Genomic DNA, 17466 nt, shown 5'->3' on the forward strand with positions numbered 1-17466 from the left:
CAAGTGTATGTAGAAGAGGCCTCAAGATTGACATCTTTGGGATTAGTTTAGCCCTGCGTTTTTCCAGAGGTCATTGCCATGGTGCTCAGGAGGTTTGTGGAATAAATGGGGCCGGCATTCTTCCCGGGACCACACGCTAAAAACTAATACATAACGTTTAATTTACTGTCTCCATAGCTAGCCCAACCATTTTTCACATAATAATATTGGATTAGAGCTACCAGAAGCTGGAGGGGGAGCAGGAGGCGGGCAGGGTTTGTCTGTCTGTCGTAGAGGAATGGGGAGATGGCTGTTTTTTCCCCTTTTCTAGAATACATTGGAAGACAAAACAGATTTAACCCTCCCAGCTCCAGGGTGCTTGGCTTATTAGGGCATTAACACTGCTGCAGTCAGGGCTTCTATTCTGAGTCACAACTGAAGGCTTTGAGCCTCATCGCTTTGTTTTTTAGGACATGTGCAATCCTGCTTATTCAAAAATGGTCCTCACTCTCTATTTAGAAAATAAAGAAACTAAACAACAGCAGGAGCTTGGGGTCTGCACTCTGCAGAAATTCTGCAGAGGGCTTTCCCAGAAGTAAATGAGCTGTTCACCAAAGCCCATTAGCAGCTGGGTTTAGCCAACACAAGAAGCCAGAGGGCCTCCCTGCTCTGCCCATCTGTCCCCTGGGAAGTGAAGGCTGGGCTCTTGAGGCAGCCCTTGATGGGTGCCCTCAGCCCTGTGGGCTGCCACTCTGCATCACTGCATCACTATTGGGCTTAGCCAAGGAGCAAGCCAGCCCCAGGATGTGGTCAGCACCCCAGCAGGCAACTCCTCTGTGACCCCTTCCAGGACATCACATCTCCCCGAAGCCAGTAGAGCTGTGCTTTATGACAGAGATCTGCACTGCACACTGGGATGTGCCTCTTGCCTCATGGCAGGGCTGGCAGCTCATGGGGTTGAGCTCAGTAGCCCAAACTGCCCTCCTCCATCACCACCCCAAGCCTGCCTTCCCTCCACGCCCCTGCTGTGCTGTTCTCATGGAGAGCTCTCCAAGCCTGGGGGACGGCTTGCTGCTGACTGAACCCATTTGTATGCTGAGTCATTTTTCCACTTTCTCATATCTTTCCAAAAAAATGCACATTTTTTCACGTTTCATTTCAGCCCAGAGGCAAATATTTCTGGAATACTTGCCTTTCTCCAAGGTATTATGCTTTTTAATAATGTTGTCACCACACTTGACCTGTCCAATTCAGATGATATCTACACTTCACAAACACACACATCTCCAAGCAGTCATTTATTGTCAAATCTTGCCAGCTGATTCTCAGAAACAAACATCTGCAGAGCTGCATTTCCAGTGTACACTCTTTCACAATGGGCTATATTTAGCCTAGTGTAGCTAATTTATAATTTAAATTAGAATTTTAAATTGTATTTTCCCTTAAAGTACTCTAATCATAAAGTTCAATTGCAACTCAGTGTACGTTTCTTTAGATGCTGTCAAACTGCCATAGTAATTTTCCTGCTAGAGTTCACTGTGTGTAGAATTTAGACTTACCTACCATGGACTTGAAGTTTATCAGTGATCTCTTAGGTCTCAAATATCACTGAGCTTTTTAACCTTCTAAAAGGCCCCTTTTTTTTTCCTGTGCTACTTATTAAAATAAATAGCATCATTACTGAAGGAAGAGGTAGTTGCACTGCAGAGGTGCTGAGAGCTTTAGTGCAGTTTACAAAGCTATTGAGAGATTTAGTGGCATTTAAAAAGGGCGGATGAGGACATGTAAGCACTGCTCCACCTCAGCACTCCTGTGCCTTATGAGAATTTCTGGTGTGATCCTCACATATAATTTCCAGCAGGGCCTGTTTCTGCCCCAGCCACAAGATCTGGGGTAAAAATGACTGTCCCATTGTTGCATCATTCATTTGTACTTTGCTAGACCCAGCAGCCTGGTCCCCCTTGGAAAGAACAGAGCCAGTCCCACAGCCCAGTATTCCATCCCAACAAGTCTCACAGCTCAGCAGACACTCTCCATGGCTTTGAGGACAGCTTAGAGACAGGCAAAGAGCACAACAATGTTCACAACATGAATTTCTCTTTTCTCTTGCAGTCAATTTTGTTGTCAGCCTCAATCAAGCGGGAAGGAGATTCTCCGACAGCATCACCCCACTCCTCAGATGACATCCATCACTCAGACAGATACCAGGTAAGCAGGTAGATGCTGCTGCTGGTCTCAGCCTTAGGCAGGGAGCCAGCACACCCCAGTGCCCACAGTGACAGCTTTGCTCTTGGCTGTGCAATCACTGCCCTGGTTCTCCTGCTGGCATCATGGGCTCATGAGCACTTGGCCCCTCCAAGGACTGCGAAGGTGGGCTTTTGTCTGCAAAGTCCTCCCAGCTCCAACTAGAACCCCTGTGGTATTTAAAAACGGTTTTGAATCTTTGTAGAGGTTTCTGTTGCATTATATTCACCATTTTGGTCTCATTTCCATGGCTATGTTTGTCATTACCCACCCTGTTCCACTAAGGAACTTTCAGAGAAGTGACTTTTTGCTCGTGACTCCCATCCAAGACAGAAATTAGTTTGGACAATCCACAGCCATGCCAGCCTATTTTATAAAACACTCTCTTCCCAGAGGAGCAGCAGATCTTGACTTGGGTGATGCAATGGGTAAAACCTGAGGGAGATGGAGCAAGAAATGAAGAACAGGGCACCAGCACAAGTACAGCTTGGCTGGTTGTAAGTCTCTCTGTATTTTTGGGGCAGGCTGGCACACTTGACTCCAACTCAACACACTTCCAAACTGTTTGGCTGCAAGTCTGTACTCAGCCACTGGCTTTAAGTAGACTCTGAAAGATAAATTAGTGTTGGTCATCAGCACAGACCCAAGTGTGTGTACACCTGCTGTGTGGACAGGCTGGGTGGGCTGAGGCTGTACCATCGTGGCAAACACCCACCACTCTATTCTGCAGCCATACCCAGTGCCCAGGGTCAGGCAGGCACTCATATCTCCCTGCATCAGCTGCTTTGCACATGCCAAGTGTGTGTTTGAACCTGCAGAGAGAGGCTGATGACCAGTGCTGAGGCTCTTATTGAGCAGACCCAGTCATAACATGTTCCTGAAGATAAGTCCTGTTAGTAGCAGATTCATACATTTGTTGCCCATTATTCCATCCTCTGGTCTATTTGTTGGTTATATTATCATTTGTGGATCATATTGCCACATGGCTTTGAGTTATAACTTGGTGTCACATCACAGCCACTTTACCCACCCATGAACAATAAAAGCTGGTGCAAAGTAAGAGAAGCAAAACCATGCAGAAGATACAGAAATGCCTGTTTCAGGTAATCCTGCTCTCTTTCCTTCCTGTTTATTAAGGCAAATAAATCAATTATGTTCATTTCGGAAGGGCATGGAAGAGATTTTTGCCATGGCCCCTTTGTTGGAGAACTTCCTTCTCTGCCAGACATCAGTCTTTGTGAGATTGGTGGCCCCTTGCAGCCCTCTGTTCTTGTCCATTTTTATTATGCCATACTCAAAGACAAATATTCATAGCAGAAGCCCCTCTGTGTGCTGAGCCCAGCTACTCTCTAATGTGTTTTAAGTTTGTGAACATATTTTATGGAGGGTTGCAGCCCTTAATGCAAATGTGTAATGGGAGTTGTAAGTCTGCACGGCAGGGAGAAAACACTTCTGGGGCCTGATTTTCATTTACACGTGTGCTGGCTGCGTTATGCTGCACTGGCAGTGTAAAGGGACCTCAGAGTGGGTGCCAAGGGTGTGTAAAGCCTCAGTGTATTCTTAATAAAGCCACAATATGAATGAGAATTCAGTCTGCCTGACTTACCAAGGGAAAAAGCCCAGGAAGCACAGCAGAAGACTCTCATGGTGGTGATTTTAAGGGCTGCAAAATTTGGCTTTCCATATGCAGAGGTGTGCTGGAATTATGACTGTCCCTTGTGTTGTGATCTAATCATGATTATACACTGTATTAGTAACATGCTAGAATGTGAATTATTGGCATTGGGGTTTTCAGAATTCCTGTGGCTCAGTTTTCTTACTCTTTGTGCTTATATACCATGGGGATACTTATGGAAGGAGATTTATGAATAGGAGTGCTGCAGAAATAAAGGTTTGCACAGTACTTGGGCTGCTTGCATTGCTCCCCACGCTGAGAGGGAGCTGCAGCAGTGCAGTGGCTCCTGGATGTGGGGAGGAGGCATCCTCCTGCCTCTCCTGTGCCAGGCTTGGTTGCTGGAGTTTGGTACCTGGAGACTGATGAGACTGAGGTAGTGGCAGCCAATGGATTTGGTCAGTAGGGGCTGCTTCTCTTACAGTATGTTCTGTCAGACGGAGCTTTGAGTAAAAACAAAGCCATTTTAGTTACATTTAGATAAAACCCTGAATACCCAGTGGAGAAATCAATAGCAAATTACAAGTGATACATTGTACTGTAAAGATGGCATTTCAGGCTTGGAGGGAGCCCACAGAGTACTAGTGACTGAATAGCAAGTGTAGTGTAACCAAAAGCCTGAAATGCTCATCCAGGGAAGGCTCACCTCCCTCTGCCCAAACTCAGGTAAGCGTGCCTCCCAAAAGACAGCTCAACTCATTAAAAGGGTAAAGCCAACAATCAGCAGCTTTGATTTTGTGAGTAAGTGCATGTATGAAAATCCAGCAGGCAGGCACAGCTGGGATGTAGGACAGACTGTGCAGAGCTCACCAGCCAGCACCTGAACTGTCCAGCTGCCCATCGTCACCTGGGACAGCAAAATGTGTATCGGGGTGGTTTTTGCTTTCCATCTGGAGAAGCAACAGATTGTCAGGTGCCAGGGAGGAGACCCAAAATGTAGGTTTGATTCTAGGAAACAATGTCTGAGGAGTCTGCAGAGAGGGGAACAGATGGGATTTGTGTGTAGGAGCCTCTGCTGCCCAATTTGTAGACCCCAGCTCTGTCCCAACCTGATGTCCCCAGTCTGCTGGGGCCATCCTCCACCACAACTGTGCAGCAGATACGGGAGAGAAACCCACAGACAGTTCTGACCACCCAGGTTTGCTGAAACGTGGAAAGGAAAGGAGGGAGGAGTGCCTGGAAAGCACAGGCCCCGCCTGCAGCCAAGGTGTCCCGTGGCAGGGGCCATGTCAGGGTAGGGCAGGCAGGTGTGGAGCCCTGGGCTGAGGTGGATGCTCAGCCCGGCCCGGCAGGTGCAGATGGCGGCTGCGGGCAGGAAGGACGGGGCTCCACATCCCAGAGCTCTGCTGCCCCAGGCCCGGCTCCCCCAGCCTGGGCAGGGCGGGGAACACAGAAGGGCCCATTGGCCACCTCCCTTTGGGTCTTATTGCACCAAACCCTGATTGGCCAAGAGCCCTTGGGACCCCATCCGTGATTGGGCAGAGGAAGTTGGAGTTGGTGCCTGATTGGTCAGTACCTTTGGGTTACTTTTGAGATCAAGGCTCTAATTGGTCAATGATGTTGGGCCTAAAGGGTGCTCAACCAGGCAGCAACCTGCCTGTGGGGCCTGATTGATCATGGCCCCCTTGGGTTCCAGTGCTTCCTGATTGTCCAGTGCCCCCAGGGTCTCATTAACCCCTGATTCCTGATCACCCAGGCACCCCAGGGCACCAGGAACCCCTGACTTCTGATTGGTCAGGTACACAGGGTCCCCGTAACCCCCGATTTCTGATTGGCCTGATCCCCCGCGCTCCAGCCGCCCCGGGGCTCTGATTGGCCGGGCTCGCCGGGCGCTGCCGCCCCCTGTCGGTTGCCATGGGAGCTGCCTGGTGAACTCTCACCCGCGCGCCGCGGGTCACATGACCGGGGCCAATATGGCGGCGGCCGCCGGGGGCTGATCGGCGGTGCCCGTCGGGCCGCGCCGCATCCACCCGCATCCCGGGCCCGCCGCCCGCTGCCCGCCCGCGGCGCCCGCGGCTATGCAGAGCGGCAAGAGGGGACCCGGCGGCGGGGGCCGGGAAGAGGTGCGTGCTGCGGTGGGGGGGAGGCCCGCGCACGGTGCGTTGTCCCGGGGATTCGCGGGGATCGGGCCGGGCCTTGCGCACGGGCGGGGGGCGAGTTGTTTAAATCCGCGTCCTGACGCTTCTCCGCTGTTGTCTCCCCTCTGCAGACCTTCCTGCGGGTGCGAGCGAACCGGCAGACCCGGCTGAACGGTGAGTGCGGCCCCATCGCGCCCGCCCCTCCGGAGAAGTTTCCGGAGTTGGGCCGAGTTGTGAGACCCCCGCGCCCCCAGCCCGCGGGCCGGGAGCCGCCCGCAGCCTCCACGTGCCGGGGGAGCCCCGGGGCGTTCGGATGAAGCCCCCCACGCTCACCCCCGGCTCCCACCTCCGGCATCCCCCAGCCGGTGTAAAACACGCCCCCAGACCCGTGCTCTCTGTGTGGGGACCCGGCTGCTGAGTTTTCACAGCTCACGTGGCTGAATTCTGGAGGAAACTTTTAAGAAGCCTGAGTGTCATCTGACGTCATGGTTTGTTTTGTTTGGGTTTTTTTTTCTCTCAAATACGCTGGTGCGGTACTTTTGTTCTTGTATCTATGGGTGCTCCCAACAAGTAAGCAACTATTTGTAGTGCACAGTGGCCTGCTATTAAAAAAAAAAACAAATCACACATTTCTTTAATTAAAAGAGAGAAAGCCCATCTCTCTGCTTTCAAATTGGAAAGAAAAGCTGAAAGGAAACTTTTTTTGTTAGAACTGAAGAAGTTGAAACTTTTCTCAAAGTTCAGAGGTCAGAACTTACCATGTACACAGTAACAGTGTTCTGTCGTCTGGTTTTGTACTGCTTGTAGCTACTTTAGTATGTAACATTTAGTCAGAATTTGGTTTTTTCAGGCTAATACAAGGCTCATTAATCTCAAGGTTCTTGATGATGGTTCATGATAACACCTCTGATGTACTTTTGGAGTTTATTTAGAAGATCTACTGAACAAAATAGCAAAAGATTTTAGAATGTGCTGATAGGAAAACCAGTTTACTTGAATTTTAAGCCCTCCATGCTTAGTGTACTCTTAAGCAAATAGAACCTACTGATCCAGACGTTTGATAAATTAGACATAGGTGAATTTAGAGCTAGCCTCAGGATTTTTAAATATCACCCCAGAGGGCCCAAAAACTGCAAACTCCAGAAAGTCTCTTTAGTCATAGAACAAAGAAATGAGTTATCTTGCACCAGTTACAAGTAACTGCTGGCAGGTGCTCACTCTGCACTAGAAGATGAGTTCAGAGTGCTGCCAGTGCTGGCAGGCAGACACAGGGACTTCAGATGGCTCAGATACACCGAGGTGCTGCTCTGTGGTGACTTGTTTTGTATGACCAAGGTCTCTGGAGTCAAGAATGTCAAACTGTTCCTTTATCATAGTTGGATAGCTAGGGCTAAGCTCTCTCCTTCCCCCTTTGTCAGGCCAACAGTGTGCAGTCACCTTATTTTAAATATTTTTTTGAACTCTGAGCCAGACTTGTGGAATTCTTGGTGTTGTGGAGTCCTTCAGTATGAGGTGAGGCTCTTGGTGAGAGTGTGCTCTGCTGAGCTGGCTCAGTAGTGCTTCGTGTTTCTGTCTCCATCCCGAAGCAGGGCTGCAACACAATCGGGGTAGACTGTCATCTGCTTTTGGGAACTCTTCTTGGCCTGTCTCATTGGATATTTTTGTGAACCTGTGCTCAGAGGTTCTAAAGGGAGGCAGGTAGTTTTGTATAGCATTTGCATTGTTTTTGCTGGATGTTTTACTCTTTTGTGGTACAGCCATATTCCAAATGAAAGAACATGCATGCCGCTCTAGTAATGCTGGGGTTTCCCGTCCATTCTCTTCTTCACCCTGAGATGAAGAGGGTCCAGATATCAGGGAGCTGACTGCAGAAATTCAGGTGAAGTTCTTTGGATCCCAAAGGTCAGATTAGAACAGAACTGATTTCTTCTGACTTTAGCTTTTTGTGACTGATTGCTGCTGTTCCTAGAACACACCTGAGGTGATGTCTGCACGCAGCCGAATGGCTGGGTGGGTTCTACTGGTCCTGTCTCTGCATATATCTTTATATTTGTATTTATGAACTCTGCCTGCTTTTTAGTTTCTTCCTCCACATTTGTTTGCACCAAAATAGCTGCAGTATTTTTAAGCTTTGCCACCTTATTTTTGAAGAGTAATTTTAGCAGAAATGCTTTAGATGTTGAACACTAGAGTGCTTTAGAAAAAAAAAATACTCTTATTTATCTATATCTCACATTTTAATGAGCTTCTAATGAATCATGCAGCTTTAGTTTCCTAATCCTGATTATTTTACATGAAAAGAAGTTTGTATAGGACTTGTCCAAAGACAGGTAGCTGTTTTGTATTCTCATTGACACACTGCAGAAACTTAAGATATAGCAAATGCAGTCTGTCAAAAAAAATCTATTTCATTTGTTTTTATTATGTTTTGTATGTACATTTCAATATTGTTGTAACGAGTTTATCTTCATATTTCTGTCAAGCTTTTGTGAGCTGAGTTCTAGAAGCACTTCTGGAAACTTCTCCCTTAAAAAGGGCTCACAGTGTTTGCTCTTCTTCCACATTGTCCTTGACACAAATCTTGGCCGCCCAGGCTGTTTGTGACTCAGTCTTGTTTGGACCTTGATGTTTTCCATCCTGTTGTGTTCATTTGGGAATGTGCAAAAGGAGCTAAGGGAAGAGAAGGTAGAGAGGGAAATGTCTTCTGTGATCTGCTGTTGGCCTGGCCACAATATGATTAGATCCTGATAGTAACATGGTTCACACATACCTGACTGGCCAGAATTTTAATTCTGTAAATCAAATCTGTGACTTAAATTGAGCTGTAAGTAAGGAAAATGCATTTTCAAGCTCAGGAACAGGAGATTAATATTCTGTCTGTTAGACTCTTGGTTGAATGTTTGTATCACAACTTCCCTGTCAGCCTCAGTGAGTCAACCCTGCAACCTCATCTGTGCTAAACTCACTTTCCAGAGGCTGTGTCCTTGTGAACCCAGGAGTATGAGGTGCTGGTTCCTGATGAACCTGTGTGATAAAGGATGCATTTCTCTACCTTATTTCCAGTGTTACCAAACTGGAAACTTTAAACCACCCTGTAAAGTGATGCTTGTGTAGTTTAGCAGTGCAGAGCAAGTCAGGTAGTCATTCAAAATTAGAGGCACAAAGTTTGGCTTAGTGTATCAGAACATGAGTTCAGCAGGTTAAATAGGTACCAGCCTCAGAGAATAGTGTCACATTGAAGGTTGCTAAAATCATCTGTGTGGAACTTCGGCCATGCAAATCTGAAAGCTGCACTGAGACCTTTTGGGAATCTGGTCCTTAATGTTCTTTTTCAGGCAGATAAGCAGCAAATTGTACTTAAGGTCTGAAACTGGTTGCTTCTTGACCATCTGTTTTCTTGATTTTGCTTCTTCTTGAGATGGCTTTTTGTGCTCAGCCACTACTGCTGTTGTTCCCTTGCATCAGATGCAATGAATGAGTTTTATCATTCACGAAAGCTTTTTGTGACAGATCTAACAAAAGTAAGTACAACCACTCCTCAGAATCCTCTAGTAGACTGCAGAGAGCAATCTTGTTCTTGACTATCTTTGACTCATATTTAGGGTAATTTCTAAAGTTTACATTCTCAGGTGAGTTGTGAAGTAGGTCCTTACAAAGCTCCATTTGCACCTCCCTGAGAAGGTGAGTCCAGTTTTGGTGGTTACCCTAAGCCTGTCTCCCCAAACAGACCATATATTTGCTGAACCACCACCATGTCCTGTGCTTTTGTAGCTCATGGATGGGGGAGGAATAAAGATGGATGATTTTCACTGGAAAGGAGACAAAAATGTTTCCACTTAATTTGATTGGCCTGCCATTGCAGGAGCTGCTAATGATGTCTGCATAGGACTCAGGGGACCACTCAAACTGGTGGAGGGAACCATAAGAGATATTCCTAGTAACTTAATCATCTCCTTTGATGCTGCAGGAGAGGTTGGTGCAATGTCTGCTGCTAGATGCTGTGTAAGAGCACTTCTGAGCTAATTAGTGTCCTGTCCTGAAGGTGAATTTTTGCTTGGGCAGGGGAGTTCCAATGAAAACTAAAATCCATTAGCTTTTCTTACAGGAAGTTTGGCTGAACTAGAGAGTAACATGATCTTTGGGCATTAATGAGGCTCAGCCTTGATGAGGAGAGGCCATTGTTAGAAAAAATCCTTGGTCTCTTCTTCCAGTAAGGCAGCAGTGGTGGGTTGGTTCCTTGTCCCTTTACCTGTGGGAAGGCAGGGACCACTGTGCCCTCAGCAGCAGAGGCCTTGTCAAGTGCAGTTTGGCTCTTCTAGTGCAAGCAGACTCTCACCTTGCATAGCCCCATAGTAGAGAGCTACATGTTGGTGGGGGGAAGAGCAGTTTCCCTAGCCAGCACAGCTCCAAGGTTAAGTCAGAGACCATAACATAATCCTTGCAGAGGATCCCAGTTCTTGCTCACCTCCATGTGCTACTTTCTCGTTCATCTCCTGTGGTGACTTTACTCTTGAGTGCCTGGTGGTTTCATATAATCTGAAGAACATGCACTTGCAGCAGGAGCCATGTGTAGGGTGATGTACCTCTTTGAAAGTGAGACCTCAGAGGTGCTGGAAGCCCTCTGATAGCCTAATAATTATTATTAATGCTAATAAAAATTGGTGAACTCCTCACCTCCTGGCAGAAGGTTGGAATAATAACTATGGAGTCTTTGTTCAGCCAGAGGTAAGAATGGGTCAGGCTTAAGCAAAAACCTCCTTCCCCAAGTTCTGTCCTCTTTGTACATCCAGTCCTCAACCGGCTGCATTTTTATCTTCCTGAATTACGCAGGGAATGACTTTTTCCTTTTTTTTTCCCCTCTCCATGCTCCCGCGACAGGAGCGAGGGAGAGAGGGATTAGTGAGCTAATTAGAAATGATCGCATCTATCAACACTAATTAGCAATCCTGTGGTCTCTCTTGGTGTTCTTCTGAGCCGCTCCCCTTCGGGACGCGGCACAATCAGCCCCTGCCTGTGGGGCCGCTCTGTCCGCGCCGCGCTGATGGGGAGTGATGGCCGCGCTGCGCGTGTCGGGCGGGGACAGCGCCGCTCGCTTCTGCTTCCAGCTGCTCTCCTTCCATCCCTCCTGTCACCAGGGGCACCCTCGGCCTCCCTGGGCACGACACTGCCACTGCTAATGACCACAGAATGAAAATGGCAGGGGGATTTGTTTTCAACACCTCTTTCCTCCAGTGGCTTTTTCACTTGTGGCAGTGCAGCTCAAAGGGCTGCTTCTTTCCAGAGCTAAATGAGCCAAGATAGGGGCTGGCTGCTGGGTCTGGTGTAGAGCTGGAGCAGAGTGAGGTTCTCTTCCCAGTTCTGCACTAACATTTCAGCAGCAAATCAGGTGCTTGTTCTGGCAAAATGGTCCCAAGAATTTAGCAGTAGAAGACCCAAAATAAGTTGTCTTCCTTTTGCCACTGCTTCAGTGCATGGACTGGAGGATGGCAGTAAAAAAAACTCTAAAAATACTAATAAATTCACCAGGCAGACTGCTCTAACTGAATTGTTTGGCCATAGGGAGTCCTACCAGAATAATTAAACTGCTCCCTCCCTGCATTTCCCTGTTAAAAACATGATGAGGTGAGAGAAAATTGTGTCTGCGATCAGGATAGAGAAGGCTTTGTTTCTGTTTCTCTCCAGATGGGTGTTTGCTGAGGAATGCCCAAATCCTGTGTGATTTCATCCTCCATCCATATTTTTTGCTGGCTCTACAGAGCTAGGGAGGCAAGGAGAGAGCATCCTAAACTTCCAAGAAAGAGCCATGCTGAAGCATATAGGTATGCAGTAAACCAGAACATCAGAAATCTCGGGCACTAAAGTACAGCTCAGAAAGTGTGTGGCTTAACTCTGCCTAAAAGAGAGGGTTGTGGAGCTGTCACAGTGGTGTACCTAACACAAGAGAGGGTTGTGGAGCTTCAGCAAATAAAATTTAAACTATGAAAGCTGTGTGTTAAGGGTTTGTGTTGTTCAAAGTGCTAGATATCAAAAACATTCTTGTTTTGGTCTCATGCTGCTATCTTTTATTCTAGAAATGTCACATTTACAGGATCCTTTCCAGGATATGAGGAGTGGAGATGAATTTTTCAGGGAGTTTTCACACCTGTGTATTTCAATGAGGAAGAACAATGCCCATGGAATAATTTGAAGCTTTCTTAGTGCTGGGGCATGTGAGATTATGGGGGAATGATAAATACTCATAGTTCCAGACTGTGGGAAAGTATATCTTAACCCAGAGAGTCCTGAGTCCAGGGAAACCAACAAGAATATATTTAAGGAGGCCTTTTGGGTCTGTGCTGATGTGTTCAGCTGAAACTTTATAATTCACTTGATGTGTGTGCTCTAAACTGATGCACTTGAGAAAACAATTGATAGAAACTTTCCTGTACACTGGTCCTTCTCATCCTGGCATTCCAGAAGCTTTCTCTGACTTGTTGGCTGCAGGGAGCTGTTGATCCCACAGTGTTCAGGCATGAAGGCTTTCAGAGCATGCTGCAGTGCTCACAATGTCAGTAACGATTTCTGGCTAACACAGCTTTTTGGTGGTGTCATCTCTCATTACCACATGGGCTTTCCTTGGGCTTTTTCTTGTCTCTCATTCAGAATTTTGACCTTCCTTATTAATTAAACAGTGACTTTCCTGCAGCTAGTGATTGAGTTATTCAGTAATACCTGCCTAAAGCCATCATAATAAAAGACAGAAGTTCTTTTTAATGCAAATTATTTGGTTCCAGATGTTTTGATCACATTAAACGATGGCTCAAATTAACCAGCTATTGGATTAAGCAACAGGCTACCTTGGCTGCTGTTTCTAATCATTGTGATTCCTAACATATTTGTTTCCCAGAGTGTGTTCTCAAGAAGGCAGTGTAGCCCCTAGTTTTCATGAAATAAAAGCAATAGAGAGACAGAAGCTGTCTAGCATAGGTCTTGTGGTTTTTTTTAGCAAATATCTTTCTTTTACGTAAATATTACCTGCAACCAGGATAGTGCTCTTTTTTGTGGTGGTCTGAGGAGTTTTTCAGGGTGTACAGGTGGCTCTGTGGTCCTGGAAGTGTTAGTCTCAGACAAGGTATTTAACAATCAGGTGCTGCATCATCCTTCTGCATTCTGAGCAAGTTCTTGTAGAGGGCATAGACATGTTAGTGGAAGGGTCTCAGATTTAGAAAGTAAAATCCAAAACAGGGTTCAGTGGCTTGGTAATTCAACTTAGAAAGCAATTTCAGGTTTCCAAGGGAAAGATTTTAACCGTTCTAATAATTCACCATGGGATATGCAGCAGATACTCATTTTCCTAGTTGTTAAATTGTGAATATCTGCCTCTATGGAATCAGAGTGCTCAGGTTATAGATTTCCTCTGAAAAGTGCCAAGTAACAGTGTCTGTACTGTTCATAGAGGTCAGAATAGGGAGTTGCAATGGGATTTTTGGTGTGAAATCTTACCATTTCTGCCAAGGGTTTATTATTTGGAGCTGAGCAAATAGACTGGATCAGCAAACTTGACATGTCTTCCTTTTTTTGTTTGTTTTCTTTCCCTGGTTTCTCCATGCAGCTCGGATTGGAAAAATGAAACGGAGGAAGCAAGACGAAGGGCAGGTATGTCCCCTCTGCAGCCGGCCTCTGTCAGGATCCGAGGAGGAGATGAGTAGGCATGTGGAACAATGCCTTGCAAAGGTAGAGGCGCAGCAGGATCCCCAGCTGCCATTCCCTTCTCCCTATTCCCAGCTCTCTCTGCAGTTGATCTGATGTGGGGCAAAAAACTAACAGTGCTGAGCTTGCAGGCAATGCTAACTGTCTCCCTAAGATCTGTAGTCACTTCTTTGTCTGGGAAGATGGATTCTTCTGGATTTTTCTGTTATGTTGCATATGAACTTTTTACTTCATGCACCTTCTGCTGTTACAGAAGTTTAATTTGTAGATTTTAAAGGTGAAGCTGTTAAAGTTTATGAATCTTTTGTAGAACTTCAGGTTACAGACTCTATAGCACAGGAAGAACAGTTCATTCTGATCTGTGTCTTTGACAGCATTAGAATTGTTGGACTCTTCTGTGGCAGACTGGGATTTGTAAAAGTTGCATGACCATCTTACTCCAAAGTGCATTTAAGCAGAACCATTCTCTTGCTGTTCATCCCAAAGACAGCAAGGAAGGTGAAACAGCCCCTGGGGGAGGAAGAGAGTTTCGTCATAGGGCTTTGTGTTTCTCAGGAAAAACCTTCAATAGAGGACTTGTTGCCTCAAGAGGTGTGTAGTTTAGAGAGAGGTGTATTTTGATCAGCTCCAAAACTATGTTAGAGGAGAACACTTCTGCTAGGGGGTCAAAGGAATCTGTAGTATTATGTTCCTCCATACTAGAGAAATTTTGTATGCAAGACAGGGGAATCTATGTTGCAATGAACACCAGCTTTGTTGTAGGAACCAGATCTTAAATTTCTTTGAGTGAAAATTATGAAACGTGCAACTTGTTTTGATCTTAGGTTGTCAAGTTCTTTCAGTACCTATTTACTTTTAGTTTAGGTTAGTAGGAGCAGGGATGGGAGTAAAGGCTGCTGTATGCTCTATACTTACTTAGCTGTCCTGGCAGCAGTATAACTTCTCTTCCCCATCCCACCGTGAGTTACGAACCCCAAAGATCCATTTCGTGCATCTCACCACTCTGCCCCTGCTTTACCCCATGCAGAGAGAAGGCTCATGCATGACTGAGGATGACTCTGTGGACATCGAGAACGAGAACGGCAACCGCTTTGAGGAGTACGAGTGGTGCGGGCAGAAGAGGATACGGGCTACTACTCTGCTGGAGGGGGGATTTCGAGGTGCGCTGGTGTTTTGGGGCCACTTGTAATTCATTCTGCTGTAGAAGTTGATCATTACCTGTCTTTAAAGGGAGGGACACAGGGATTTCCCTTCCACGAAAGGCAGAATCATCAGGCTTTACCAATGTAATGTAAAATGATTTCATTTTTTGGTCCCTCTTAAATGACAAGAGTCAAAATTTGTGCAAATCTTGAACAAAGCGTAGCGTTATTTCTTTCTCAAGGAATGTGGCTGGAGAGGGAATGGGTAGATCGTATGGGGAAAATAATGTTTTATATCTCACACATAGTAAGAAATACATGGAAATATGTGAAGAGAGGGAAATAGAAATGAAATTGTAAAAATTCCCAGCCTGGAGTGACGAAAGCTGGTGTATCAGCCTCTGGTGATGTATTGGAGGTGACAGCTAAGTCGCTTTAGCACCTGCATAAAATATTAAAGGGCCAGTTGTGCATTTATCACTCCATCCCTTTTAAGGTTGATAAATGAGAATCCAGGAACCTGCTCTGCACCTCCAGCACTGCAAGCCCTTAGGGCTCTCAGACAAACACATTTTATTTTTCCTCCTTCTTTTGCTCCTTCCCCAGTGACGGGGAAATCAGTTACCAAGGAGAGAGTGAGTTATGGCAAAATTTGACCTCTCGTGAGCTTTATTGGTGAATGTAATTTTAGCTAGAAACCAGGCCCCTTTCTTACATTCAGCCCTTTGGCCTCAAAGAGGAGGATTTACTAAACTGTTTGTTGGCATGAACCTCAGGCACTCATGAGAGTTTCTCACAAGCAATCCACGTAGCGCATGCTTAATGAGAGGAGGAATGCTGGCTCCCTTCGTTCAATAAAGAGGATGGGATGTGATCTCTTCCTATATCAGCTTGAATTTGAATTTAAAATATCTCAAGAGGAAGGGCTACTGCATAAGGCAGTTGGACTTAAAAGCTGGCCATGTGCTCAGCTGAAACCAGGCACTCCTGATCTGCACTTGCTTTGCTATGAAAATAAATTGTAGTTGGTTTATAGCAGAGCAGAGTTGAAGGAGCAGCTTCTCTGGGCCTTAAAGAACCCCTAATGAGGCTCATGCTATTACATCCTGTGTCAGTAGCGCAACTATTTTGTGTGACTGCATGGAGAGTTGTGTCTGTGCATGATTCCACGTAGAGGCCTGATGAGACCATGCAGGATCTTAGACTGTGTTCATGTAGCATAGACACTACATACAGCCTGTAGCAGGGAAACATGGGATGTCTGTATGCCTCTGTTGTTATCATCGCTGTTAGTCTTGGTTAGAAAAAGCTGCTCAGTTCATTTCTTCTCTTTTTGGTGCATGAGTGTTTTTTTCCTTCACCCCCACCCAACACCTGCATTTGAGGAGAGCAGGATCTTCGCTTTCTTTGGTGTGGACATAGTGCTATCTTCTGGTAAATGTTCCCAGTTGTTTTTGAGTTAACTCACTGAAATGTGATCTGAACCTTCCACATGGCCTTGGTCATATGGAGACCCTCTTTCAAATGAGGCTTCAGGTGGACAAAATGTGTGTAATTGATGTAGTTAGGCTGGGTAAATATAAGGTACTTGCTCTTTGTTGCGTTTTCTTCATTATTTTAAGGAATTCTCAAGTGTGTTACTTGTCACTATGTCCATCACTTGCTTTCCTCCACCAGAAGTTAGACAGGTTCTAGCATCAGTCAGTGCTGTAACCTCTGCCAGATGGTTGCACACACATGAACAGATACTTGTGCAGTTCATTCATACTTAGAGATGGTGTTGCCTCTGTCAGGAAATGTGGGGTCTGTCTCTTCTTTCCTTTTGGAGATCTTCATTGCACCTTCAGGAATTACATGAACACATCCAGGAAAAGATTGGAAGTCCAGAAGAAAGACAGAATACAATTACATGCAGTTCTGAAACCCTCCATAATCACCCTGTTGACAAGGCTTTTGGTTAGACTTCCTCCCTTGGTGGTGCGGGATGAAAGGTAGATCACCTCACAAGCACAGGAAACTCCCTGTAGTATTTGTAGTGAGAAACATCCTCCCTGTGCAGCATTCTGTGGCAGAACCACTACTGAAGAATGGACTCGTGATACCTGAGCAGCTGGCAGGTCTCTAGCACCTTCCTCTGGAGCACACCTCTGCTGGCAGCTAGATTCAACAGCTGCTATGCTTCTCTAGAGAAGTGTCCTCTTCCCTAAGCAGGGGAATTTTTTCCTAATAACTTTCTGCCTGTGAAAATTGTCTGGGAAAACCAGACAATATATACAGGGTACCTATCTACTCTGTGCAAAAAGTGGTAAAATTTGGAAAGCCAAAGCAAAGCTGGAGTGATTTCCTACAGCTGGCTGATAGCATTTATTTTTAATTAAGTTAGACTTTTTCATGCTTTCTTTTGTGGCTCTCCTGTTGTCTCTGACTGCTGCATTCACGGGTCTCCATCACTCAGGACTGGTATGTGCACTCTCAGGTAACCTTAAGGTGACTGTCTTTCTTCTTTTGCTGCCAGTGTTGGCTCTTGCTAGACAGAATTCTTAATTTACAGCCCTGAAGCACAGCACAACGTTTTGTAGATGCTTTCTAATGCTTAAAACTGCTTTGTCTGGAGCTGGCAATGCCCTCGTTAACCCCTGTCACCTGAGGCTTTGCATTTGGC

The 17466-nt window shown here is 46.0% G+C and overlaps 1 protein-coding gene across 7 annotated transcripts in view; it reads left to right on the forward strand.

Annotated features, from left to right (window-relative positions):
- Positions 1-17466, forward strand: part of RNF220 (ring finger protein 220) — a 214277-nt gene that overhangs the window by 153091 nt on the left and 43720 nt on the right. For 4 of the 7 annotated variants that reach the window (XM_079313909.1, XM_079313908.1, XM_079313910.1 and 1 more), the window contains 4 exons: positions 2092-2187; positions 6105-6147; positions 13565-13686; positions 14690-14822. In XM_079313909.1, coding sequence (XP_079170035.1) covers positions 2092-2187; positions 6105-6147; positions 13565-13686; positions 14690-14822 — 394 coding nt within the window. Of the gene's footprint in view, positions 1-2091; positions 2188-5773; positions 5959-6104; positions 6148-13564; positions 13687-14689; positions 14823-17466 lie in introns of those variants that run through there. The other 3 variants (XM_079313907.1, XM_079313911.1, XM_079313912.1) reach the window with 2 other exon arrangements.

Source organism: Erithacus rubecula (genome assembly GCF_903797595.1).
Source record: "Erithacus rubecula genome assembly, chromosome: 10".
Taxonomy (NCBI): Eukaryota; Metazoa; Chordata; class Aves; order Passeriformes; family Muscicapidae; genus Erithacus; species Erithacus rubecula.